At 37.2% G+C, this 27,037-nt stretch overlaps 4 protein-coding genes across 5 annotated transcripts; 3 read left to right on the forward strand and 1 right to left on the reverse strand.

Annotated features, from left to right (window-relative positions):
- Positions 1-2,700: 2,700 nt before the first annotated feature.
- LOC117409062 (dynein light chain Tctex-type 5-like) lies at positions 2,701-9,253 on the reverse strand. The gene is made up of 4 exons (XM_059031630.1): positions 9,152-9,253; positions 5,984-8,072; positions 5,469-5,549; positions 2,701-4,408 (listed from the first exon to the last, which is right to left on the reverse strand). Exons 2-4 carry the CDS (start codon positions 6,137-6,139, stop codon positions 4,061-4,063), a joined length of 585 nt encoding a protein of 194 aa, XP_058887613.1. The 5' UTR covers positions 6,140-8,072; positions 9,152-9,253; the 3' UTR covers positions 2,701-4,060.
- Positions 7,729-12,507, forward strand: cdcp2 (CUB domain containing protein 2). Its single transcript, XM_034014661.3, has 6 exons — positions 7,729-7,804; positions 8,958-9,305; positions 9,522-9,863; positions 10,470-10,823; positions 11,312-11,490; positions 11,755-12,507. The coding sequence occupies exons 1-6, from the start codon at positions 7,729-7,731 to the stop codon at positions 12,070-12,072; spliced, it is 1,617 nt and encodes a 538-aa protein (XP_033870552.3). The 3' UTR covers positions 12,073-12,507.
- Positions 12,508-13,687: 1,180 nt separating this feature from the next.
- On the forward strand, positions 13,688-18,057 carry LOC117409046 (transmembrane protein 59-like). Of its 2 annotated transcripts, none has more exons than XM_034014600.3 (8): positions 13,688-14,016; positions 14,277-14,382; positions 14,609-14,703; positions 15,152-15,304; positions 15,598-15,679; positions 15,859-15,985; positions 16,586-16,703; positions 17,024-18,057. In XM_034014600.3, the coding sequence occupies exons 1-8, from the start codon at positions 13,867-13,869 to the stop codon at positions 17,171-17,173; spliced, it is 981 nt and encodes a 326-aa protein (XP_033870491.2). In that variant the 5' UTR covers positions 13,688-13,866; the 3' UTR covers positions 17,174-18,057. The 2 variants fall into 2 exon arrangements, with proteins under 2 accessions (XP_033870491.2, XP_033870481.2); XM_034014590.3 differs by having other exon boundaries at positions 13,689-14,016; positions 15,856-15,985.
- A 145-nt stretch (positions 18,058-18,202) lies between these two features.
- Positions 18,203-21,881, forward strand: LOC117409056 (low-density lipoprotein receptor class A domain-containing protein 1-like). The gene is made up of 6 exons (XM_034014612.3): positions 18,203-18,884; positions 19,050-19,116; positions 19,980-20,120; positions 20,266-20,400; positions 20,848-20,976; positions 21,086-21,881. Exons 1-6 carry the CDS (start codon positions 18,858-18,860, stop codon positions 21,229-21,231), a joined length of 645 nt encoding a protein of 214 aa, XP_033870503.1. The 5' UTR covers positions 18,203-18,857; the 3' UTR covers positions 21,232-21,881.
- The last annotated feature ends 5,156 nt before the right edge of the window (positions 21,882-27,037 follow it).

The raw sequence follows: 27,037 nt of genomic DNA on the forward strand, positions 1-27,037 counted from the left end.
ATGTACTCACAGGGGCAATGTAGATGGCCTGGAAGTGCAGCGGGCACACTCCCCAGTTAAGAGTGAATACTGAAGGATACTTTGAGGTTTTGATCAAGGTACTTCAGAAATGGAGCTTTTATCAGAACATATCCAGTTTGTTTTAAACATGTTAGAAATGCTTCTTTGAGAGGTTTTGTGAAAAAGAACAGCTTCAAAGTTATACCATACCGAACTTGGTCTTTGCTAATCAGTTATAATGGATCTTCAATTTATTTGGTCACAGCTTGTGTTATCTCAGAAATTATGATGTGCAAGCTTGACAGCATAACTCATTCTTACATTATAATGTAAAATGCTTTTCCTTATGGCAACAGAACTACTGCTTTATTTTTGCTTAGCATAACTAGAACTTGAATGATACAGTTCTGTTTCATAAATTAGGTGAACTTGAAAGTTTCTAGACTTTTTACTTTTACTTATGATACTGTATGTATTTTTTTAATTCAATGATATTAATTCAAAGATATATGCTTTTATATAGCCAATCTCAGCTCTTTGAAGATGGGTTAATGTCACAGTATATTAAGACCTGGAAAGTAGGAGATGTCATTGATTGGTGCAGGCCATTAGGAGAATTTCCATATAAACCAAATAAGGTTTGTCAATCATCTAATATTGCCCTGAGTGTTAGTCCACTGTTGACTATTTTATCATTATATATATATATATATATATATATATATATATATATATATATATATATATATATATATATATATATATATATATAGTACAGAATGTGGTAAAAATAAGACAGTCCAGTATGTCTCTGGGTAAATCTTTAATAATTTCTCACTAAATGTGCGGTGTCCTTGTCTCCCACTTTCACTTAACATTGTTTTACAATGCTCAACATTTCAGCTCCTGTAGTTCACTCCATCTCATGTGGTACTGTAGAGGTACAATGGTGCACCATGTGAAGCTTAATCATGACCTCTGTGGTGTAAGTGTGGGGTTAAAGGTTTTAGAGTAGTGATAGAGGACATTGGACATATGAACATTGTTTTTTCTCTCTAGTATGGACATCTTCTGATGTGTGTCTCAGGAACTGGTATAAAACACATGCTTTCCACTGTCAGGTTTGCACATACTTTTTTATTTATATATGTACTCTAAGCACACTCTTAAACTCAGGGGAGACGTTCAGGAGGACATGAAGATGTTTCGGACTCCTGTAAGTGGATTGTTCGTGCACTGGGCTTGCAACGTAACCAGATGACTTTTAATAATCAAGAAATTCACACAGACTCATTCGATTAGAAGTTTTAACGAATCAGAGTAGTATTAGTACCCCTTCGGTTTATTAACTGCTAAAAAATGGATTGAGTATTTAAAGACTACGTCGAATCCCAGCTGACAGGCAATCTGAGCAGTCCAGTGCCTTAACAGTTGTTAGCATTAATACTTCAATACATTTTATGGTTACAACATGTTTTGCTCTAAGGCTGCGCATGCATAAAACTAAAGACGCCCACCGCTGTCCTAAAACATCCAATATATTAATCTCATAGACTAAAACATAAGTCATATACCTTACAGCAATGCATCAATATAAGAGAGATATAGATTCCAAATAGTTCTTACCTCCCAAATTATATATGGAAGTGTAGAGTATAAGGTAAGGACAGGAACTGTCTTCAAAGGCAAAGACTTCTGAACACGACACCAACAGCAATCAGCTTGATCAGAGATCTTCAGAGCATGGATCACACAACTTGTAAGAACACCTTGGTATCCAGTGTTTTTTTTATTGTGTGTCGATTGCATTTAGGAGGAAACGCTGGAAAACCTTCCATGGAGTTCCCGTGAGAAAACGCATCTGGGTCGACTGAACCTTGAGGTGATGAAGACTTTGGTGAACTCTTGCAGGAAAGCCCCCTTTGCGCTCATATGTGGCTCCGTCACATTTAATCAAGATGTGCTCAACTATCTGAGAAGTGCGGGATTGGATGAGGATTCCTGTTTTATGTTTTAGGTGCTGTGCGGATTTCAAATCTGAAACATGTGATTTGCAGTTGAGTCAAGGTTGCTGAATTTAACCGAGTCTGGATTAAATCTACGCAAGCTTGTCCATATCTAGTTCTAGGATGTGTGGGTAGACCCAGGAGATAACAGATGTTGGTCAAGGGGCAGCAGTGTGGAGTAGTGGTTAACGCTCTGGACTCTTGACCGGAGGGTCGTGGGTTCAATCCCAGGTGGGGGACACTGCTGTACCCTTGAGCAGGTCCTTTACCTAGATTGCTCCAGTAAAAACCCAACTGTATAAATGAGTAACTGAATGTAAAATAATGTGTAAAAAATAATGTAATTGTATGTAAAAATATGATATCTTGCAACAATTGTAAGTCACCCAATTGTAAGTAAAGAAATAAATAATAATAATAAATAAATTTCAGCTGCAGAAGGCTCAAGCTAATGAAGTAACTATATATATATATATATATATATATATATATATATATATATATATATATATATATATAAAATCCATAACAATCCCTTGTATTATTACTGTGCTATCAATATTTCACCAAAAAATCCTTAGACTAAGCCTAAGGCTTCATCCAGAGCCCACTCCCATGTTCTCCAGTGTATTGTCAGTCACTGTGTACAGTTTTGCATCAACTTGAATTTTTTAATTGAAACTATATGAACATAATTTAGATATTTTATTTAACATCATGTAATCAAGAAACTACAACATGATATTGCAAAAATGTACCAGAAGCCATAAAGTACTACAGTATTTCATGTTCAATTTCAAAGTGTCACATTTTTCAATGTTTGTCAGTTTTTCATTAAGCGGTACGTAGTTGAATATGGTAATATGTAATTGAATACAGTAATATGTAATTGAATATGGTAATGTAACATTACTCAGCAGGTTAATACTGTAGGGTGATGCAAAACCTTTGGCCACAGCTGTACTGTTACACTTCTTTATTTTTAACCAGACCTGTGTCGTTGTACTCTGTTTGAACTGTGCTTTGTTTTACTGTAGGGGAGCTTGGTAAAGCCTGACAAGGTGCATGTCTAGAAAAGCACTTTATTATTGCAAGCCCTCCGTATTAATAAAAGATCAGAGCACCGCTCCATACTGCCTTTCAGTATTGTATAGTCCTGTTCCAAGGTAACCCCCCCTTCACCAGTCCGATAACAGTTGAATAACAGGATGTTGATCTGTGTATTATCATCAGAAGCTAAGTGAGAATAGAGCTGTAACAAAAAAAATCTTCTACTGATTGGTATCACCAAGCAGCATTTGGGGATGATTACGTGTATGATCTTTTCCTTGCTGATGCAGAATAAAAGCTAAACAAATCCACTCGTCTTGTATTGATATGTACAGCCTGTGGTCCCATGGGCATACAGAAATAAAGAGTGTCTTTTCTTAAGAAATGTCTGGTGTCTATATCTGTCTTTCTATTCTGTTGAACAGTAAGTGACAGCTCAGGGACTTTGTTAAGAATGTCATTGGATTTTTTTCAGTTTAACCATCTGTTTGGTTCCTATCTGCAATGCGGTTCGTAAGTCATGGAAGCAGTTCTGAAAATGAAAGGGAAAGTTAGAGCTGTTGAACAATGAAACTAGGCAGGTAGCAACAGTAGATCATGGGGAACAGAAGATGCTAAGGTAGGTCTACGATTGCTACTTACTTTCATTGCTGTCAGCTAACACATTTTCCCAGCATATCTATGTACTGGTCAAGGTAACTGCTATGGGCCAGCTCACATTAACATCCAGATCCAGGTGGAAGTTAAAGCAAAATAAAGTGTAGGGTTTTTTTTTTAGATGGTAGAACCAAGGGTCACTTCTTATTTCAGATTATAAAAAGTAGAAAAGATGAGATTTACAACAATAGAAGGGGGAGGAATGGTAACGGTATCTAGTGCCACAGGAAACAACTTTAAAGCTAGGTTTAAAAGTCGTATAACTGGCTATTGTGCAATAATCTATAGGTGTTATTAGTCCACTTTGAGATACCTGCGTCGTAGCAAAAGGCAGAAATAGAAGAAATTCACTCGGAATACACAGCAAAAACAGTAGCGATGCAGAAGAGGGTGCGGTTCTGGTAGGTGTAGGAGGTGAAGTTGTCAGTGTGCGAGTCCCAGAGGCAGCGGCTTGCCGCCACAGCGTCCTCATTGGCCTTCTTGCCCAGCGTCACCACGCACACCAGCTTGTACTGCGGAGGGGTGCTCTTCTTCACCATGTCTTTGATCTCCTCGCTGAGATCCCATGTCAGTTTGGTGCAGAGGGTTGGATCATAGGAAACCTTTTCAAGCTTAGATAGGAGAAACTCTTGCATCAGTTTGTCCACGAGGGTGCTGGAGAATTTTTCTTTGGGTTTAGAGGAAGTGTCTGGGACCTACAAGAAATCAGTCAAATGCAGAAATGTAGTGGATGCTACTTGTGCTACTTCAGATGAACTATAATAGAACTTAGACGATTACATTAAACTAAATACAGGAGTGTATATGGGGTACAGCAGCTTTTAAGTTTAAATGAAGGACCAAACTCAAAGCAGGAAATCATCTATAGGCATTTTGATTCACTGTGTTTATTGCATTTCACTAAAACATTTTTGTTCCTCACAACAGAAATCAGCTGAAAACTACTGTCAGTTGATCGTGAGATGTGTGTGGGCTGGAAAGTGTATTAATAACAGTACACTATGCATCACTAAACACTACTTGCTTGGATCATTATAACTAACAGCACAACTAACCTGTCTATATTTGAATCTAAAGAGACAGATTATCTTCTGTTTTGCAGTTTCTGGTGTTCAAATATTGATACAACTGCGCAATAACTTATCTGTTGACTGATGGTGACAAGCTGAACCCATGCAATATGATTTATAGTTCACAATCCCTGCTATGACGATATGATCTTGTTTTCTCTGCTTGTTCAAATATTGATCTATGTTTATGTTTCTATACTGTTTTCTGGTCCATTGTGTTTTCTAAATATACAAAACACACCATAGGCAAGTAGCAAGCACTCCTAGGAATGTTTTCTTACCGTTTACAGACAGTGAGTATTCAATTGATCTAAACAATGGCAATCTTAAGGTTATAACAAAAAATCAAACATCTAATAGTGTAGTATGTCAAATCTACCACTGTTTAGATTGAATAACCACCCCATTTAGATCAACTGAATTACCCCGCAGCCTGTAAACTTGCCTGTGGTGTGTTTCTATATAATATAACGATGACATACTGAAAATTGTTTGTAAAGTACCTAGTAGGACTATGGGGTTACTGCTCTAAAGAAACATGTTTTTTTCTGCTTATAATGCACATTGGATTTACATGAAGGTCATGCCATAGTCATATGAAAAAACACATGTTTAGCCATGCACTTTTCCTGCTAAAATCAGAAATGATATCAGAACCCACTCCCATGCAGCAGATTACATTTACCTGGTCATCAATGATAGTGACACGCTTGTGCAGATGGGCTCCAGTCCCTGTATTTGAGGCGAGTTTTAAAGCAGTGTGTTCCTGATAATCAAAGACAATTACTGTTGTAACAAAGATAAATAAACACAGGCTATTGTAGTAACCATTGTACAGTAACAGCATGGCAAAGCGTAATAAAGCATGGTGAAAGCATGGTAAAGCATGCAGAGTAGTGTGCTGTTTGTTAGCATTGCAAAGCCCAGAGAGGTATGATACAAATATTTAAAAAACATTTTTAAACTACAGTGAATGCACAGTATAACCATGGGAAATTATGGGAAAACTGCAAAATTATTGTATAGATTTACTGTGGTAAACGTTTCTAAGTGACGTGTTGCTTTACTAGATTCGATCTGAGATAATAAACATGCATTTAATCACTTCTGCCAATAGACAACCCATTGTAGGATCACACCATAAATAGGTAATTATACAGCACCACCATAGCGCCTTTTGAAAATGAAAGAGAAAGTTACCTTTAGCCCTCTTGTAAATTTCTGTGCAGCTAGTAGTCCTCTGAGGCTGATCATCCCGTTACTTTGAGACGTAGCCTGCAAGGCTTTAGAGCACTTGCAAGCAAGCTCAGGGTTTGAGGGTTTAGCAGCCATAACAGAGGACTGTAAAAAAAGCATAATATTAAATAACAACAACAAAAAAGAGAGACACAATCTTGTTTTGTATGCTACAGATACAAATCAGGATGCCCGCCCCAACCTCGCCTTGGAATGTAACACTATTAGGGACTCCACATTATAGGGCTGTAATACTTTATAGCCACTTGTATAACTTTATAAATACAGAAGCACTGTAATCACTCATATCATTAAAATGTGTTGCACGCTGAACAGCATACCATGCATTAAAGGGCATGCCAAAGGTGTGACATGAGTGACATTTAATCACGCAGGACTTTAAATAATAAAATGAATCTATTGTCTCAGTCCATTAAGGATCATTTAGCATCATGCCTATTGGAATGAATGAAAATACTTTTGTTAGTATGATAATTTAATGATTTTGTTGTTTGTATTTGTAAGTAAACAAGTTTCCAAGGCATCATTTTTTTTTGGTTTTTACTTTCTATGCTTTGTAAGGCAACTGTTATAGTGTTATGCAATTTCTGGGCTTGCTTTTTATAATTGATAAAAAAAATGTACGCATTTGTATTATTATTATTATTAATGTCTACAAATACTTATATAGTTTGTTTCCCCATACAGAAATGACCATGCAGATCGCATAACATAAGTGATCTAGCCTAAATAACTACATACAATTATATTATTATTTGCTTATTTAGCAGACGTCTTTATCCAAGGCGACTTACAGAGACTAGGGTGTGTGAACTATGTATCAGCTGCAGAGTCACTTACAATTACGTCTCACCCGAAAGACGGAGCACAAGGAGGTTGAGTGATTTGCTCAGTATCACACAATGAGTCAGTGACTGAGGTGGGATTTGAACCAGGGACCTCCTGATTACAAGCCCTTTTCTTTAACCACTGGACCACACAGCCTCCTATATATCGGTGCTTGCCTATCATTTTCACAAATAAATAACGAATGCGTTATCTCTTACGAATGAGTAAAAAGTAGCCAGAAAGATACATCAGGTATGTAACATTCCCCTGAATCCTCTTCGTGCACCTGTTTAATAATCTAGAAATTGTTTCATGTTATTAGGCAAAACGTGCATAACAAATATAGACACTTTAAGAACAGTGTTTAAAGACTGGAATTATTAAGGACTCGAAAAACATGAAGCAGCTGAAATCCCTAAATATGGTTCTAATGGATCTAGAACGTTAGAGAAAACCCTATCAGGACTTACTGAAATAAAATATCATCTAAAATGTCATCTGTCTTAAAGTAGGCTATATATTGAAGTTTAGGCATACATAACCAGGACAAGGCAAAATAGAACACAAATTTGTATCTCTTCTTTAGCAATCTCGGTGTCGACCCTTTGTTCCATATATCAAACATTTATGCCTTTCCCCTAAACTCATGTATATTGACATGGCACCGGTACCATGTAAATCTCATAGACATTTGATACAGACCATTAAAATTTAGTGAAGGAGTCAGAGGGCCTATTCGGTTACTCATTCAAACTAGTGATACATTATTAATCCCACTATTAATTCTACAACCCTTGACTTCATTTCAGAACCATGAGTGTTTTTACCTTGTTGGAGCTATAGAGCTATTGTGTCCAAGTATGCAGAACATCCCAATTAGGATTGCTGTGTTAATTCATTTACTCTGCATGCCCAGCAAGGGTGGAACAAAGAAAGGTAAGAACCGTTTGTTTTGTTGTTACCGGTGATTTATTTTAATTACAGGTAGGGAAACGTTTTAAATTGTATAGAAAAAAGAAGCATTTCAAACTTACATTTTCTGTTATGTTTTTTTTCCAAACGTGAGCTCTACAAACAATTTTGGATGAAGTTTGCTTACCGTACCAGATGTATTTTTTTTATTGTGAACAGCAGCCACAGAACACATTATCATTTGTCAAGGTTTCTGGAGATTGCACAGCTGTCATTTGCCTCCGTTCTCCTCCTTGAGTTTAAACAGAAATGAGTTGAATCTTAAAATCAGATATGTATTACATTTTATTTAAAAGAGATATAGACAGTTTACTAGTTAATGGTGCGAACATAGACAAACAAGCGATGCAAGTTGCAAAACCATTGTATTCTGCTTATTTTATGTGAGTTTGAGAACCACCAGATACATTTTCATCAACTGACACATACACTTGTAGTTGTATAGATACTCTTAACTACATAAAACAGTACTTGCTGAATTTTAATTGCATTGTATGGTGGTGATGGTTTACTGCAGCATGTAGTAAAAGTGCTGTCAGACACCAAAATACTAAAAATGCTACAATGAAAACTACAGTAAACGTAATCCTGTACACATAAGGAAAACAATATTAGACGCGGCATGGGTAAAATGAATGTTCAGAGTTGTGAAGGCAATCTTTGCTCAGGTGTAAAAATCAAACAAAAAAGCAGGCCCTTAATTACTAAAGTAATATGAGTACTGCTTTCTTGGTAGTTTTATTTGTTCATGTGAAGATAGGTACGGAATACAAAAAAAAATAAAAAATTAACACCACAGAAGCTTACAGGCTGTCTGTCCTGGTCTAAAGAAAAGCAAGGTGGCCCATGCATCAGTGCCTGAGCAGATAAAGTGTAGACTGCTTTTGGACATTTATTTACTTATTACAAATTTTAGACATGAATGCATCTACAGTACATCTAATTGGGTTCTGATGAAGATTACTATAGCCTTTTTTAAGGAATACCAGTTTCTTCTATTTGTGTCTTGTTGGATTAATGTAAGAAATATCTGACCAGTTCTAATTCTAAACCATTATGGCAAGCCACACCCATTGTTATCCCTTTATGGTTATATTTAAATCTATATTTGCAACAGGAGTTAAATGTGGCGGTATTCTTTCTGCACCTAACGGCAATGTCACCAGTCCCAACTTCCCCGGGATGTACCCCTTTGATACAGAGTGCTCATGGCTCATTGTGGTGTCCGAGGGGTCATCAGTGCTGCTCACATTTCAGCATTTCGACTTGGAGTATCATGATAGCTGTGAATATGATTACATAAAGATTTACAACGGCGTCTCCGAGGACGAAGGCAATCTCCTGGGCAAGTTCTGTGGCAAGAACACTCCTCCTCCGTTCACCTCCTCCTGGCACGTCATGGCCATCGTCTTCCACTCCGACAGGCATGTGGCTAGCAAGGGATTTGCAGTCACTTACAGAAAAGGTAATACAGTAATACCGTTAAAAGATGTAAAACAGTACAACTTAATACAGCAAATAGCTAAAATCACAGTTTAATAAAATGCCAACAGCTCTGTACAATGAAAGGACTTAGCCCAGTCAACATCCATTGTAAAATCAAATCTATTTTAATGATCTAAACAGGGGCTGATCTTAACACTGCTACCGTACCTCACTTCACTCTGTTTTCTCTCTCCAGATGTGTGCGGTGGGGTTTTAACTGGTCTGTCCGGGATTATATCCAGCCCTGACTACCCTGATAATTACCCCAACAATGCAGAGTGCTACTGGACAGTCCAAGTCTCCGATCACACCGTGGTCAGCCTGGTTTTCCTTGACTTTCAGCTAGAGAACAACGAGGAGTGTAACTTTGACTACGTGGCTACATTCGACGGGTCTGCTATGACAGACAAACACCTGGGCAATTACTGTGGTGGTAACAGACCTCCAGATATCATTTCCAGCACCAACCAGTTGCTGGTAGTGTTTAAATCGGACTTCAACATTGGAGGCAGGGGCTTTAAAGCTTATTATTTTTCAGGTAAGACATTTCTTGTTTGAGTTAAGTAAACTTGTAACCCCTTTTTTATCATGGATCCTGCAGTAGCTGCAGTTGGTATGGTATACCCAGCATACAGCTTAATGGGACCTATTGAAGAGGGAATCAATCAAATGAACCATAAATGAGGTTAGAATGTTGAAATGAACAGAATGTCTGAACTGCACTGCTGCACCTGCAGGCAGGGTCATAGCCAGAGCTGACATTCTAAGGTCAAACTCAGGTTTCAAGCTGTAGCTGGCAGTATTTATATGACTGCTTGGTATTTACTATTCAACCTCCAAATCTATGATACATAGCAAACCAACAGAGAAAATTAAGGAGTCTTTTGTACTGAAGACACGACCTTGTGTCCTCATAGCTAGTTATGGCCATGCCTGCAGGGGTATCCATAATTTAGAAGTATAATTATCTAAAAGGCACAACTAAATACAGTACTGGTGCCTTTATATCTTTGCCATTTTACAGACAAAAATCCAGAAGAGATAACTGGATTTGTAACCACAGCAGTTAAATTTTACATTCAGTAAATTATGTTTGTTCCTTTCATTACCTTCACTCATTTCATCTTTTTTTTTTAAAACACAGGTGAATGTCAACAGGTGTTTACAGCCCTTACAGGTAATTTTACGAGCCCCCAGTATCCTAACGTCTACCCCAACAATATGAACTGCCACTGGACAATCAGCTTAGCCACAGGATACAGGATCAAGCTGTTTTTCTCTGACATGGCTTTGGAGGACAGGAACAGCCTGACCGACGCCTGTGACTATGATTCTGTGGCTGTTTATGATGGGAGCAGTGACTCGGATCCCTTGCTGGGGAGGTGGTGTGGGGGTGAGCTGTCTCCCCCTCTTCTCTCCAGAGCCAACAAGCTCCTCATCGTCCTGAGCACCGACCGTGACTCTGCAAACAAGGGCTTCTCTGTCACCTACACGGGAGGTGAGTGCCAGCACAAAATACCTGCAAAGGGCAGAGGGGCCACAGTTACAATAGGGTTATTATTCTAGCTGTTATGAGTTTACTATTTTTACATGTTGCAACTTGCATTTTAAATGCCATCCAGGGACTAATCGTCTATGGAAATGTTTACCCAGAACTGCTGGTCAAAGGGTCATCCACAGATTATAGAATATGGCAGAAAGCAAGCCTTCACTCCCCTGTTTTAATAAGCCCTTAAATTGTTTTGTTTTTTTTTCGTTCTGTAGACAAAACTCAATTTTTTTGATTTATAAGTGTCTTTGTTTCTTATCAAAATGTTTCAGTGTTAAAGTTAAAGAAAAAGTATTTTTGCTATTATATTCTAGGGATAAAAGTAGTTCCTTTATCTCGACTGTTCTCCTGGTGGTGGGTAATGATAGTATTTAGAACTTTCACTTCTCATTTTGGACCATTTCGGATACGTTGTCATTTTGTTTTTCTATATGAAGTGGTTCCAATGAATGTCAGCTGTAGCAGAACTGACTTCCAGATCCAGATCGCACAGCAGGTCCTTCCCAAGCTGGATCGCCACAGTGTTTACCTGGGGAACCCCTCCTGTGCAGCCCTGACTGTTGCCTCCACTTACAAGATAATGGCCAGGTTTGACTCCTGTGACACAGCATCTCAGGTAAAGGAAAGGCAATATTGACAGCAGTGTCTTGAATGTGTTTTGTCCAAAAAAAATAAAATAAATAACCCTCTGTTAACTAGCACATATTTTTTTAGAATCCTTACATAGTCTATGTAAGGATTTACTGGAATGGTTTCCTGTAGTACCATTCCAGTAAATCCATAATGCTGAAACACATTTACTGGTCAAACGCATGCTTTATGAACTAAGCCCATAAAGGATCTTGATGCCTCTTTTGCACCATGCTCAATTGCTTTGCAGAAAAGAAGAAACACCACAGTGATAGTGAACACCCTCTACATTGACTTCTCTGAGGGACACCAGGAGAACAGGCAGCAGTATGAAGTCCTGTGCGACCCCAAACGGAAGGAAGCCTCTGTGAATATCATCTCGGGGGGTGACCCCAAAAGGCTGAACCAGCAGGCTGAGAACCTGGTGGAAACACAGCCAGTGGAAACAGACACCTCTGATTCAGATAGCTTGAAAAAACATGACACCAGCGACATTGTCTTTATCAGTATCTGTGTTCTAGCTGGCATCCTAATGCTGATAGCTATCATAGGCTTGGTACTGCTTTAATAAGTAGCCACCAAAGTTAGCCTTTATTTTAAAGTGTTGCTAACAAACTTTTTAAAGGAACTCATGAAGATATAAATAGAGCCTCAGAAGTATACCGAGCAGAACTGTTGATCTTTTTGACAAGTGTAAATGATATACAGTGACATTTGTTATTTCATAATGTGTGGAAATGTCTTGTCATAAATAATAGCTGAATTTGGGTTTAAACCCCTTTTATTTACACATTATTATAGTTTAATTTCAATAAGCGAACTCTAAAAAAAAAAGCACCAGTATATCATTTAGATTTGTTGTGGAAACTATTTTCTGTAGCCTGGTTTGAGCAAAATGTACGTATGTACAGTACAGTGCAAATAATTCCTTCAGTTAGTCCGCATTTAAGTACAGAAATATACACCTGCTTGTCTATTCATGAATGCAAGATGTTTGAAATAAATGCACAGCAGAATATATGGCCCTGATTCTACTCAATATTACCCACAGGTTGAGACATGGTAAGTATAGACTGTTATACATTAATTAATTCACAATCATAAAAGATGTTCCTCTCCATCGGATATATGTGCAATGTAAAGGCTGCACGGCTCTGATCTATACTCATTCTTTACATTTCATCTAGGTCATACTGCCACCTAGTGGTATTTAATTAACACTACAACTAATGTTTTTATCATAAACACACACATAAATGTTAAATAAATATAGTGAAAACATTGTGTAAAAAAATCCATAATTTAGTTTTTTGTATGAAATGCAATATTAAAATGTTTAAAAGAACCTATCTATGCACAGACTGATTTATGCACCACCAGAATAAAACTTTATAACAGGCTATTTCTAAATAACTGGTATCCAAGAACAATATGTTGTCTTTAACCAGTAAGCCACTGCAAAGGATGGTGAAGTAGATGAAGACAGAGTACATATGATTCATGTCACCATTTGGTCCTTTTACACAAAATATTCAGTTTTTAAGGAGTAACAGCAGTTTAGTATCTGTTTTAATTACAGAATGTATTTATCAATGTAAGAAACTGTTACCATCCACACCACAACAACTGCAAAGCTTTCTTCCGTGCATCCACACAGTATTTATAAAATGTGTCAAGGATTTACTAAAAGAATAAAGTCCAGAAAAGCCTGCTTTTATGGACAATATCAGTACAGTTTTTTATTTGGTATAACCTGATGACCGACATGACCATTCCGACTGTTATGTTTTGTGGGTTTTTACAAACTGGTTCACTGGTAGCTTGCTGTCTGACCTGTGTCTGGATATCGAGCTTTTTAAAGGTGAAAACTAACCTCCTTACAATCCTTCTGTAGGCCCCGTTGATGAGTCGAGAGCACTGGTGTAATACCTCTGTCTCGATGTTTTCAAGGGGGTCATCAGCCTGGAAATGAGAAACACAGAATCGCTGTCAGACTCAGTGCACAGATGAACTTTAGAAATCAAGTAGAACTAAACTATGAACAATTAATTCGGCAGCCTATTTCACCAGAGACCAAGTTTGAGCCAACATGGTGAAACAGAGGGTGCATTCACGGAGATCATTCTGCGGAGATTCTGTGCAGAATCTGACAAATGTAGCCAATGGGTAAGCTAAATTGGTGAGATTGTGCACTGCATGATCTCCGTGAACGCACCCACAGATTCAAGGGTTGTCCTCGAGGGCACAGCACGCAGATTTACTTTCTCGCGATACTTTCGTTAAGGCGTATCATAACAAGGAGGAAGGAAGGTGGAAGACGGTTGTGTGGCTTTTGTTTTGAAAAACTAAAAAAAAAGAAAAAATGGAGGCGTGGAAGTTATTTGGATTTTGCTTGACTTTTTGCTGTTTGTTCATCTGCAGCTCGTGTTACCCCGTTGACGGTGTTTTGGGAGAGACAGCCTCCTGCCACAATACTTGCCAGATGACCTACAGTTTGCACACATACCCCAGGGTAGGTACTGAAATCTAATTACATAGAAAATAGTCGTTTTTTTAATGTGTTCATATTAATTAAACAGCTGCCTATTGTAGATGTTAGAAGAATCAGTGTTTTTAATTGCAACGTTATACGTACTCAATTGTTACGTAAAGACATTAGGTGTATTTCTTGCTGTTCAAATTTTAACTTCCAGTGGAAAGTAGGAATGGTAGGAATTATGTAATTAATAACGCAAACAAGCCATTGATTCTGTTTTTTGGTTATCTTTTTAGGAAGAGGAGCTGTATGCTTGCCAGAGGGGTTGTCGACTCTTTTCAATTTGCCAGTTTGTAAACGACGGAGAAGATTTAAACCAGACCAAGGCTGAGTGTGATTCGGGTAATCCTCGAACAATTATCTATTTTACATCTCTCAATGGGCAAGGTTGTTGTGTGAAAAGGTAGAACATTCATAAGGCAGGATTACACAGAGGAAACGTCTTACTTTTGTAATGCTACATGACCAAACCGGAAGCTTTATATCTGTCGTTATTTTCTAATTGTCAGCGGGTGAATGTGTGTTGTTCTTGAATTCAATGGCAGTTTAATTTTATGCTTGTTTTCAGCTTGTCGTGAGGCCTATTCGCAGTCACAGGATCAGTATGCCTGTAATCTTGGATGCCAGAGTCAACTGCCATTCGCAGAACAGAGACAGGAACAGGTGAGGTCTGGTAGTGGGAAAATAATGGCATTGGAGGGTAGACACCAGACAGGCTTATTTACAATACAGTCATTATAATTCAAATGGTGCCGTTGCTTACATCAAAGTGGCCATTCTGTTTTTATAGAAACAAATCTGTAAACACTATCAAGTTCACTTGATTGTTGGCAGCAGTATGAAATACCGGTTAAGCATTGTTGTGTTTTTTTTTTTTTTTTTTTTTTTTTTTTAAATACAATTTTTTTTTATTAATTATTTGGAAAATACAACTGTAATTAATGCTGCAGAACAAAAAAACTTACTTTACTATACTGCCAGTGATGTTTTTACCTGGGATACTACACACACAAAATAAATACATAAAATGTAATTTGCTTTTCTAATATAGAAAGTCCAAAAAAGGAAATGCTTTAAACAGTTTTGGTTTGTTTGTTTGGTTGGTTTATAGCTGTTGGACATGATGCCTAGGATTCATCTCCTTTTTCCACTTGCCTTTGTGGGGGGATTCTGGAATGATATGATGAGCTCAGCCCAGAGCTTCATAACATCTTCATGGACATTCTACCTTCAAGCTGATGATGGCAACGTAGTTATATTTAAGGTAATGCAAATTAACCTAATACTGTAATTGATAAAAAGAGTGAACTTGCTTTTAGGTATACAAAATGCTGGCCCTACCCTTCTGAGAAGTAATGCATAAAATCTCCATCGAAATACTGTATGAAGAACAGGTTTTGTTGCCAGGCGTGACATTAAAACAAAAGCTAAATGTGTTTTATTTTAAGAGGCACTTTTTTAAATAGCAAATATTTTGGAGATACATTGTGTAAGGAACAAAATGAATACAATCAGTGTGTGTGTTACTCCTCTTTTTGTTTTTATTTCCCTGTTTAGTCTGAGCCACAGATTCAGTTTATGCCACAATTTGAACCACAGAAAGAGGAGCTGAAGGACACATCATTTGCCAGAGAATCATGTAAGCATAGTTGTTTTATGTTGCAGTTTTTAAAGACAACAGCACAAAGTTTAGTATTTAGTTATCTTTAAAAATAATTTAAAAAATGGCCTATATATATATATATATATATATATATATATATATATATATATATATATAAAATATATATTACCGAAAATATTGTCATGTTCCAGCAGATGGACACCCAGACAATGCAATCTATAAATACGACCACAAGAATTTCATGCAAGAGCAAGAAATTGGAGTGGACCCAGATAATAATGTTGCTAAGGAGGACCATAACATATTTAAGTGTCTTTCAAGGTTAGTAAGATGTCAATATTTTGGTTTTAAATATTTGTAAAAATGCCAGGGAACGATTTATACTACATTGTTAATAATGACTGGGTTTAAATTAACATACTGGCATGCGGCTAATAGCCTGGAGATCGCAGGTTCGAATACAGGCTACGTCATTGTTTATGGTGACCGGGAGTTCCCAGGGGGCGTCGCACAAGCATAGCCCGGGCAGGGAGGGCTTAGGTCAGCAAGGCAGTCCACGGTTCACCGCGTACCAGCGACCCCTGTGGCTGATAGAGCGCCTGCGGTTCTGCAGTGGAGCCATTCAGATGTGTGTTGTCCTCCGGCACTATAGGTCTGGTGGCTTCGCTGTGGATCCGCAGTGTGAAAAAAGACGAATTGGTAGGGACACGTTTTGGAGGACACATGTGTCAGCCGCTGTTTCACGAGTCGCCAGGGGGTTGCAGCGGTGAACCGGGATTAATAATAACGCAACTGGCAATTCTAAATTGGGGAGAAAAATGGGATAAAAAATTTAACATACTGTCCTTTTAGATTTTTGTACTAATTATGTTTATAGAAATTACCATAAATAATTGTGTGTGCTGTATGTACCTGATTCAGGAATACCTGGCTGCCTGGTTGGATCCTGACAACTACACTAGTTCTTTCTGTGCTGGTGCTGATCTGGATTTGCTGTGCAACAGTAGCAACTGCTGTGGACCAGTATGTACCATCTGAGGTAAGATGGTTTGTCATTTGGATATTTCTCAGACGTACAGGTTTTCACTCTTAAAATAAAAAGGTGCCCATTTATCTGCTGGATGTCACATTTACTTTTTATAAATTGCTATAAATTGAAAAACACTGATCCAGCTCTGATGAAACTTAGTTCAGCTTGAACTGCATGGGAATTTTTTCACATGCTGTAGATACTCAAGGCTGTAATGTTATTTATATCCTTGCAAGGTTTGTGTTATTTAACTATTTATAGTTATAAAATGCAGAGTCCAAAGCGTTAATGTTTAGAACATATTAAAGCTTCTACCTTTTTTATTTCAGAAATTAAGCATTTATGGAGATCTGGAATATGTGAAAGACAAGAAACTAACCCCTTACCCACCATCCTCTCTGGTTATCATCAGTTCAGTGGCTGAAGAAGAAGCTGGACCTTTACCATCAAAAGTTAACCTGAACCAGTCAAACATTTAGGATGTACTAGTGTGGGGCTTGGCACAACTAAATGGGCTGTCAATGATAACATCTATTAGTCTTACCAGTTTTTCTAACAGGGTTTATGTTGTTGGGGTTATGTTAATAAAATGAATAACTGCAGCTCTGTTTTGCATGATCTTACTTTTTTTCCAGAAGCTTTACACTAAGAAAGGAGATATTGATTGATGTTATCTCAGTGTATTGATGCATTTTTGTTGCATCACACAACTTAAACTATACCATACCTATTCTACCTGCAGTGATGTAATTTTTTATGACATGTGCTAGGTCTTTTTATCTAGTATTTGAGAACCATAATTTACTAATTTATGTTGGTGTTTTGTTTATCTTTCTCTTTTTATAGATAAAAAAAAAGCTGATAACTTTTTTTTGAAATGCTGATGATGACTGTGCAGAGCATATTATAGATCAGTTTGCTTGGCATGCTTCAGTTTACTTTTCTTTACTTGTTTTGTTAAGTCATAATCATCAGGGCTAGGAGCATACTTTTAATGAAGTTTTTTATGGTTGCAGTTGATCTCTGCCAAGATAATTGGTCATGTGTAAAATGCCTGTAAAACAAATCTAAATGTCAGACACTACCACAGGATTATGCATTCTTGTACCAGCAGCTGGCAGGTGTGATGCAGCTATATTATTAGTTTAATATTAACTAGGTAATCTAACCTAAAACGACTAATACAGTGGAATGTCTTGCATACTTTTATAAAACAAACATTTCTCCTCATTGCACTTATGTTCACTTTCATTTAAATGTATCATATACTTATCTTGAGTTTAAGCTTCAAAATGTTTGGTGAAGGACAGAATTAAATAATTACATTTAATAATGTTGTATGAATAAAATATTACTGTTTGGATTATTGTTTAATGTTCCTTTACGTTAAAAACATTGCTAAACATGACATGCTTGACACACAATACACTACTCTGTAATTTCTTATTATTATTGATAAGAATTTATCTAAATACATTTTAAAACTAATAAGGGTCTTCTTTTTGCATAGTCTACTTAAATTTGTTTATGTGAGGATAGGAATAGTGGAAGGATAAATGGGGGAGACACACTAAAATGTCATTGCATTTTAATTTACATACATACAACCAGACACACAGCCAACGTTTACAAAATTATACTCTGTTCCTACTGTGTATTATTGTGTTTAACCAGTGCAAACTCCTGGTGGATGACCTTAACCTGTTCTGCACATTTTTGTACAGAAGTGAGGTAGGTGCACACCAGAAGAGCTCTAGAGACAAGAAATGACTGATCCCATCTGTTGCTGCCATTACAGAATACCTCAGACAGAAACTAGCTGCTACTTGGACACTGCCAGAACAAACAGTAGAAGGAGGCAGTACACTATTGCAATTCTTGCCAGGGCTAGACCTTGCTCAATAGTGTCAACACAAACATGTAATGATACTTGATTTCAATTGCTCAGGTAACACTGTGACTCTCTTAGTGCTTTGGCTCTGTTTCTTATGGTAACCAAGCAACAGAATTACTGTATGACAGAGTGGTGTAAGATTTGTATATTATCAAGGAACTTTAAAGCCAGTTGGAGACTTAACAAATTATTAATTGTGTACTGTTTGAAGAGACATTTTACAGGCATTGGGTACTGAGAAGCTGTGGAGGAATAAACTTGGCTAAAAGATGAGGTCCAACCAGACTCACCCTCAGGTATTTCATGTGTTACTCTTGTCATGGTAACCAGTAACTTATGTATTATCTGTTCTGTAAGAAGTATGATTAAAATAACTCTTGTTCTGGACTAGTATATTTATAACTGACTAGAAACTAAACATAATTCAATATGTAAGCAATTGTTTTCCCTACTTTTTTCAGAGAAGTAGGAGTTTTGATGCAGCCTCACTAGGTTCAACTGTCTCAATGTTATCAGGAAGAGAGAAAGGTAATGCTCACACTTTTTACATAAAAAACTTTTAATAAAAGTCAAATGGAGAAGTTCATTGTGCACTTCAATTGTATTTTTCCATATCAAGAAAAGATATGCCACAGTGTTGCATCTACATTAAAAAAAAAAAAATAATAAAAAAGATAATTTATGCCTATACTAGGAATCTAGGATTGGTGTGTGAATTAATTCCTGGTGTATCTCGCATAGGTAATGTTATATTTTGTATCATATTGTTTGTTTTTTAATGTATATTGTCCAGTACTTTAAATGCTTGATCATTATTTTTTAAACAAAAATATAAAACTTATATTGATTAACTTTACACCTGACAGTCTATGTTTTTCTTATGTAAAACATAAATTTATGAAATACATAGTGTGTTACTTTATTTTTAACACTGCTTTCTGTTCACATTGGTTGATGTGGCTATGTAAAATCAGTATAACTAATATTCAGCTATTTTCTTCAAGACAGGGGACAGTTAAAAGACAAATTATCTTACAGAAAAATCAATTTAAGGCGTGCCAGTGATGAAAGCAATATAAATAAATTAGAGAGGTAAACAGCATATTATCACTGTGCTGTTTGACGTCATTAAAATAGCATGAGCCGGATTAATTATGAGGTTGTTTCGTGAGAAACTACTTTCACCATAAATATCTGTAACGAAATAACTGGATTTATAGACAGTTGTCACTTTCCATACTTATAACATGAATCACTTTATAGAATGTGTGACTTTTTCACTCATAATTAAGAGACACACACTTGGAAAGAAAGATGAGTAAATGAGATCATCAAGCAGGTTGTTGTAAGAGTAGAATAAGCAACATGACGGTCACTTTTCTTGCTAACAGACTGCTGTGAGGATTGCGGAAGCTGTAAATGCTGCAGCAGAAGATGTGTCTGTATTTCGGTCTTTGTGTTGCTGGGACTAGCAATAATGGCAGCTGCAGTTGCTTTAGCCATTATTTTTGGCATTCCACAGAGGACACCAGGTTAGATCTTCTTCTTCATTACAATGGTAACACGTCATAGAATGTTTGTGTTGTTCAAATGTCATTGTTATACTGAGGTCAAGATCGCAACCTACAAATTACATACTTATTTCTCCATTAACTGACCGCTGTTTTGCTCTTGCAGTTAACCGATATTGCACTTCAAATAACATGACAGGTTATCTGTGTGATGACAGAGTAACATGCATTCCAGCTTCCAGTGTGTGCAATGGAATAAGTAATTGTGCCAACGGTGAAGATGAAAATTCTGAGATCTGCAGTAAGAACTTTTTCTTTTTACCTGTAAATTATGCTTTGACACTTCATTCTTAAAACCATAAAAAATAGCACAAAAAAAGAGAAATACCCCCACCCTGCATTTCTAGCAAATGGATAAGAGCAGGACTGGAGAGATGGCTTGCTCATTGAAATGTTTTACATAGATCTGAAGGGAAGACAATGACCTATTCAGGGATATCAAGATATTTAGTATGAAAGTGGGGTGAAATTAGCAACAACAACAAAAAAAAGGCTGACCTCTCTTCCTTTAATTATTGTTATAAAGTGTAACATGTGAGCTCAGACAGGAGTTGTGTTACCGTATATGTAATGCCTTGAGAAACTTTTGCAACAAGCTCAGTAAGAAGGTGGATTGCAACAAATTGCACTGTTTTACAAAACAAGACAAATGTGATTGACGTAAATAGCTTTCATGCCCTTCTTCCAGCTGATTTACCCAAGAACCTGCCAACGTACTTGATTTTTAAATGTGGGAACCCCCAGTTTTGGATTTACATAGATGAAAAATGCAATGATATAAATAACTGTGGAGACTGCTCTGATGAAGTTGGGATATGTAAGTACAGACGTCTTTACTGATTGTCTACTGATGCAAACACTTTACTACCCATATATACTGCAATATATATTCAAAGGACCTCACGTTGTATTCTTTCCCTCAACAGTGGCAAACTGTCCTTCCTGTGGGGCAAATTGGTGGCCTTGCACGTCTGTTTTCTATGAATACTGTAAATGTATTCCCAGATCCTTGTGCAGAGATGGGGTACAGCACTGCACAGACTGGTCTGACGAGTACAAATGCACCCCATGACTACGGCAAAGAGGATCAAGCACATTGCTCTTTATTTACTGGTTTGCTTTTTTGAACAAAATATACTTGGAAGTTGCAGATTACTTGGATGATTATTATTTTTCTGGAAATTAAGGGAAACCTTGATGAACCTAATTTGTTACATATATAAGAAGTTGTATGTATGTAGTAGCCAAATTGTAGCAATTGCTGATGAAACTAGTAGAGTATGATGTAAATTTTTTGGGGTGGGGGGGATTGTTTTCTAAATTGACACAGGTTTTGTACAAAATAATGTATTTCAAATAGTAATTGTATATAATTTGTTCAATTTGTATATACTTCATTAGATTTGTATATATATTTAAATGTTTACCATAAAGTTTATTAAATACTGTAAGCGGCACATAACTTGTTGCTTTTTTTGTAGGTGCACTTTCTATTTCATACCACCATTGTTATTGTTAAAATGTAACTGTCTGTACTGGAAAAAGTGTACCTGGGTTTAACAAATGTTGACAATACAAATGTCCTGGTGACTTCCAAGAAAACTGTTGGGTGCAATACAAAGCACTACTGAGCATACAAACCACTTGATACTGTAACCAGGCTCCCATGTCAACAGTGGAATTCTGTTTTATAATAATTAAAACATGTGTAGATAGCTTTCAGGTCTTTCTTGTTTGGTTTTCTGTGTACTCTCCAGTTGTGTCAACGCTCAAAGCTGATCTTACAACAAATCCTTTATTTATCTGTAAAAGTTCACAAGGTATTTGAGGTAGTTACATTTTACAAATCAAGTGCTAACATGTACAGAAAAGTAAATATTTACAATTCAACATCAAATTACAAAGCGATTTACAAAATAAAAGCACAATATTGGCATACAATGTAGTCTTTTTTATGCGTGACAAACAGCAAACACACAAGAGCCAATGTCTTTATCCAGCAAATTCCAACAGCAGCATATCCTTACCGCACTGTGTGCAACGCTGTCATCTATTAATTGTCCCAGTCCTCCAGAGTTAACTGTCGGGCCACTGGCGCTTTGCAGAAGACCCCGCATTGTCCTGGACTAGGATTTCTAAGTCTCTCTTCTTGCTGTTCTGTATTGCTGAGGTTTTTCCAGGCAAGCTTTCGTCGTACGCTATAGCACAGACGTCCTGAAGAGGCTTTCTGTGAAGCTGCATATTCATCTCGCTTGCTCTTTCTTTAATATTGAACGCCAGAGAGGGTGGTGCAAGTACTCCCTTCATTGATGTTTCTTTGCCATCTATGAGAAAAGGCACAAACATATTTAGTTGACTATTTGGATTCCTGTTTGAAAAAAAAGATATACTGGTAATTTTCAATGTTATTCTTTTCAGATGTCTCACATGTACAGTACTGTGCAAAAGTTTTAGGCAGGTGTGAAAAAATGCTGTAAAGTAAGAATGCTTTCAAAAATAGACATGGTAATAGATTCTATTTATCAATTAACTAAATGCAAAGTGAGTGAACAGAAGACAAATCTAAATCAAATCCATATTTGGTGTGACCACCCTTTGCCTTCAAAACAGCATCAATTCTTCTAGGTACACTTGCACAAAGTCAGGGATTTTGTAGGCATATAGTCAGGTGTATGATTAAACAATTATACCAAACAGGTGCTAATGATCATCAATTCAATATGTAGGTTGAAACACAATCATTAACTGAAACAGAAACAGCTGTGTAGGAGGAATAAAACCGGGTGAGGAACAGCCAAACTCAGCTAACAAGGTGAGGTTGCTGAAGACAGTTTACTGTCAAAAGTCATACACCATGGCAAGACTGAGCACAGCAACAAGACACAAGGTAGTTATACTGCATCAGCAAGGTCTCTCTCAGGCAGAAATTTTAAGGCAGACAGGGGTTTCCAGATGTGCTGTCCAAGCTCTTTTGAAGAAGCACAAAGAAACGGGCAACGTTGAGGACCGTAGACGCAGTGGTCGGCCAAGGAAACTTACTGCAGCAGATGAAAGACACATCATGCTTACTTCCCTTCGCAATCAGAAGATGTCCAGCAGTGCCATCAGCTCAGAATTTGCAGAAAACAGTGGGACCCTGGTACACCCATCTACTGTCCGGAGAAGTCTGGTCAGAAGTGGCCTTCATGGAAGACTTGCGGCCAATAAGCCATACCTCCAACGTGGAAACAAGGCCAAGCGACTCAACTATGCACAAAAATACAGGAACTGGGGTGCAGAAAAATGGCAGCAGGTGCTCTGGACTGATGAGTCAAAATTTGAAATATTTGGCTGCAGCAGAAGGCAGTTTGTTCGCCGAAGGGCTGGAGAGCGCTACACAAATGAGTGTCTGCAGGCAACAGTGAAGCATGGTGGAGGTTCCTTGCAAGTTTGGGGCTGCATTTCTGCAAATGGAGTTGGGGATTTGGTCAGAATTAATGGTCTCCTCAATGCTGAGAAGTACAGGCAGATACTTATCCATCATGCAATACCATCAGGGAGGCATCTGATTGGCCCCAAATTTATTCTGCAGCATGACAACGACCCCAAACATACAGCGAAAGTCATTAAGAACTATCTTCAGCGTAAAGAAGAACAAGGAGTCCTGGAAGTGATGGTATGGCCCCCACAGAGCCCTGATCTCAACATCATCGAGTCTGTCTGGGATTACATGAAGAGAGAGAAGCAACTGAGGCTGCCTAAATCCACAGAAGAACTGTGGTTAGTTCTCCAAGATGTTTGGGCCAACCTCCCTGCCGAGTTCCTTCAAAAACTGTGTGCAAGTGTACCTAGAAGAATTGATGCTGTTTTGAAGGCAAAGGGTGGTCACACCAAATATTGATTTGATGTAGATTTTTCTTCTGTTCACTCACTTTGCATTTTGTTAATTGATAAATATAAACTATTAACATGTCTACTTTTGAAAGCATTCTTACTTTACAGCATTTTTTCACACCTGCCTAAAACTTTTGCACAGTACTGTACTTTTCACACTTAGGGCCATTTCAATGACAAACTGGACACCACAGGAAGCTAGTCTAAGTGATGGAATGCTGTACTGTGCTTACAATAGAAACCTCAAATTTTCTTTGTCAGCAAAGATCACCTCCTAATGTTTTCTTTTATTTGTTATAAATATAATCCCTGGTCCGCAACGACTCCCAGTAGAGAAAAAAAGCAAGTCGTGCAGTTTGTGTGTTGACATGGCAGGAAAAAAGAGACGCGCGACTGCATTGAGCAGGTTTTCTTTGTGTTCTCTGTTGGTGAAAATTAGTTTTAATAAAGTGAATACACATTCATTGCATACATACCGAGTACAGCACTGTTATTGTGTGATATGCATGTAGATGGAGGGGGATTGCGTAGCGGCATGGTGAGATGGGGGTGAGGGTTGCGATGCTTTGCATCTCCGCTTAGTGAAAAACTGACATTTGCATCGCAACTGAATAAAAGCAAGCCACAGATGCTTAAATGCAGTGGTAGTCTTGACAGTAAAATACTGTACTGTAATGTCATTTTAATTCAAAGGCCATTACATGTAACACCGCACAGCAGTTAAACTAGGCACCCTCACAAGACGATTGCTTCTCAAGTATACTGTAGTAAAATAGGATTCTTCAGCCCTGAGTTAACATAATCATGATCATATAACAAGTTGCTTACCCACGAGGACTTGTTTTGATGTATTGTCCTCAGTTATTGAGCACCATTGACATTTGTATACTGTATTTAAACTGCTGCGCAGAGGCACGCTTTTGCTAATTGTAATCATTTCGGTCCGCTTATAAGAATCAAATCATCCAGGACAGATGTGATTCTTATAAACAGAGTGCACTGTATGTATACATTTTACTGGAAAATGTGTATGTTCCAAAGTAACAATCAAAGAACCAAATGAAAAGGGGACCACTGTCAAAGTTGCCCCTCTTAAAATAAGTAAGAAATTAGACTTTAATAATAGACTTTAATAATATTTAGTTACAATACTCAAGAGGACTAAGTATAACAACTTAATGTTTTTTCTCATAGATACTATGGATTATTCCAATTGAATGGGTGAGATGGATTACAGTTCTAGTTGCCATGTGCCTGTCGGGATCAGTTTTAGTAATCACATTTTGGCCTGCTGTTCGAGATGACCACTGCAGGATTGCCATTGCTACTATTTCAGCCGTTATAATTCTTCATGCCCTGCTCGCTGTTGGCTGTAAGGTTAGTAGATGTCGTTCAACTGCACACTATCCTATTGCAAGGTTGAGTGAATAAATAATATACACATTTTGGTTGTTGTGCTTCACTGGTGTAAATGTTAATAAAGCAAGGTAGAGGTGACATCTGTCTGGAATTTGACCAGCTTAAACAACAAAAACATTACCCTTCACAATCAGGTTCTTATGAATCAGGGAATTCAATTCTATTTTTTATTTTATTTTATTATTTTATTTTTAATGCTTTTGAAGTCAAGAGTAGGGCATGAAGTTACAACAAAATAATGCTGTATCGTAACCATATTTCTAGTGGTAAGCATCCAAATATTATTGGTTGTGTAATGTTGTGGTTTGAATTTGTTTTTGTCACTAATTTTGAACAGGCATACTTTTTTGACACTCCACAAATAGAAGTCCCAGGTGTCTCTGGTAGCATTGCCTCAGGTATCAGGACAGTGACAGCTGTGAAGACACACTAATGAAACGAGTGCCTAGGTAAGCTGCATCGGCTTCAAACCCAGCAGTCTTGAAATGTTAGTCATTCTCTTTCAGACTGTATCTGATGAAACTGTACATGGGCATTTGTGATGAAATGCAATTCTACATTGTGCCAATGACCAAAAATAACAACAGAAAATGGTAATTACTTTCGGAACAGTGCCATTGCAGAAATGTTACGCAGATATATAATTTTAATACTCTTAATGTGCCTGAGCCTTAAATAAAACACAAGCTTTTTCCCTTATTTATTTTTCTTCTTGTTATCTTGTTTTTTGTTTTTTTTAGAAACTATTTTGTGAATTTTGTATTAAACCCAGACTCTTATGTGGAGTATCAAAGCAGGGTGATATTCAAGCCTAAGATTTGCGGTGGTGTTAGAATCAGATTGTGGGGATCACTGTTCCAGTGTAAGTAGTAACAAGAAGTAGTATGTGTTACCACAAAGTCTATTTTAAGCATTACTAGATTCTTCACCTTGGACTAATTAAAATTATAGCACCTGCACATTTATCTGTATATTACAGCATATAATGAAAATATATCTAGGAGACTTAGTAATAAATATTATTATTTACAGCTTTATGATGCTGCTTGGCTAAAAATATCAAATTCTACTTAGCAAAAAAAGATACAGTGGTTGTCATTGCTACAGTGAACACTAGCTAATTATGGTTATTCTAGCCTTCAGCTTTGAATTACAGTGGTGTTAGTCCTCATCTGTAATTATTTATATAGGGATCAGAGTCAGGTGAACAGTACAAATACTGTAAACCAACATACTGCACAGTCTAGGTACGGAAGGTGTCTTTAATCCAAGGAACAAGAATTTGGTGCCTACAGCTTTCTTTTGCTAGGGTAGGACTACTTTCTTCTGCTCCATCTTGCACAGATGTATATACAGTGTATTTAATGTACCCTAATGGAATCATATAAGTAGAATAATGCATGAGTTTTATCAATTGTGTGACTAAATGCATTTTTAAAATGAAGTATAGCTATTTGTCTTAGACAATGTCAGTTTTAGCAAGCTGGATTTGAATGCCAATTGCACAACTTGATATTTGTGTTTATTTTGTTTTTAGTATCCAATATTAACAAGCTGAAATGTCTAATCCACAAGTTCAACTGGAG

This window comes from Acipenser ruthenus, chromosome 10 (genome assembly GCF_902713425.1).
Source record: "Acipenser ruthenus chromosome 10, fAciRut3.2 maternal haplotype, whole genome shotgun sequence".
Taxonomy (NCBI): Eukaryota; Metazoa; Chordata; class Actinopteri; order Acipenseriformes; family Acipenseridae; genus Acipenser; species Acipenser ruthenus.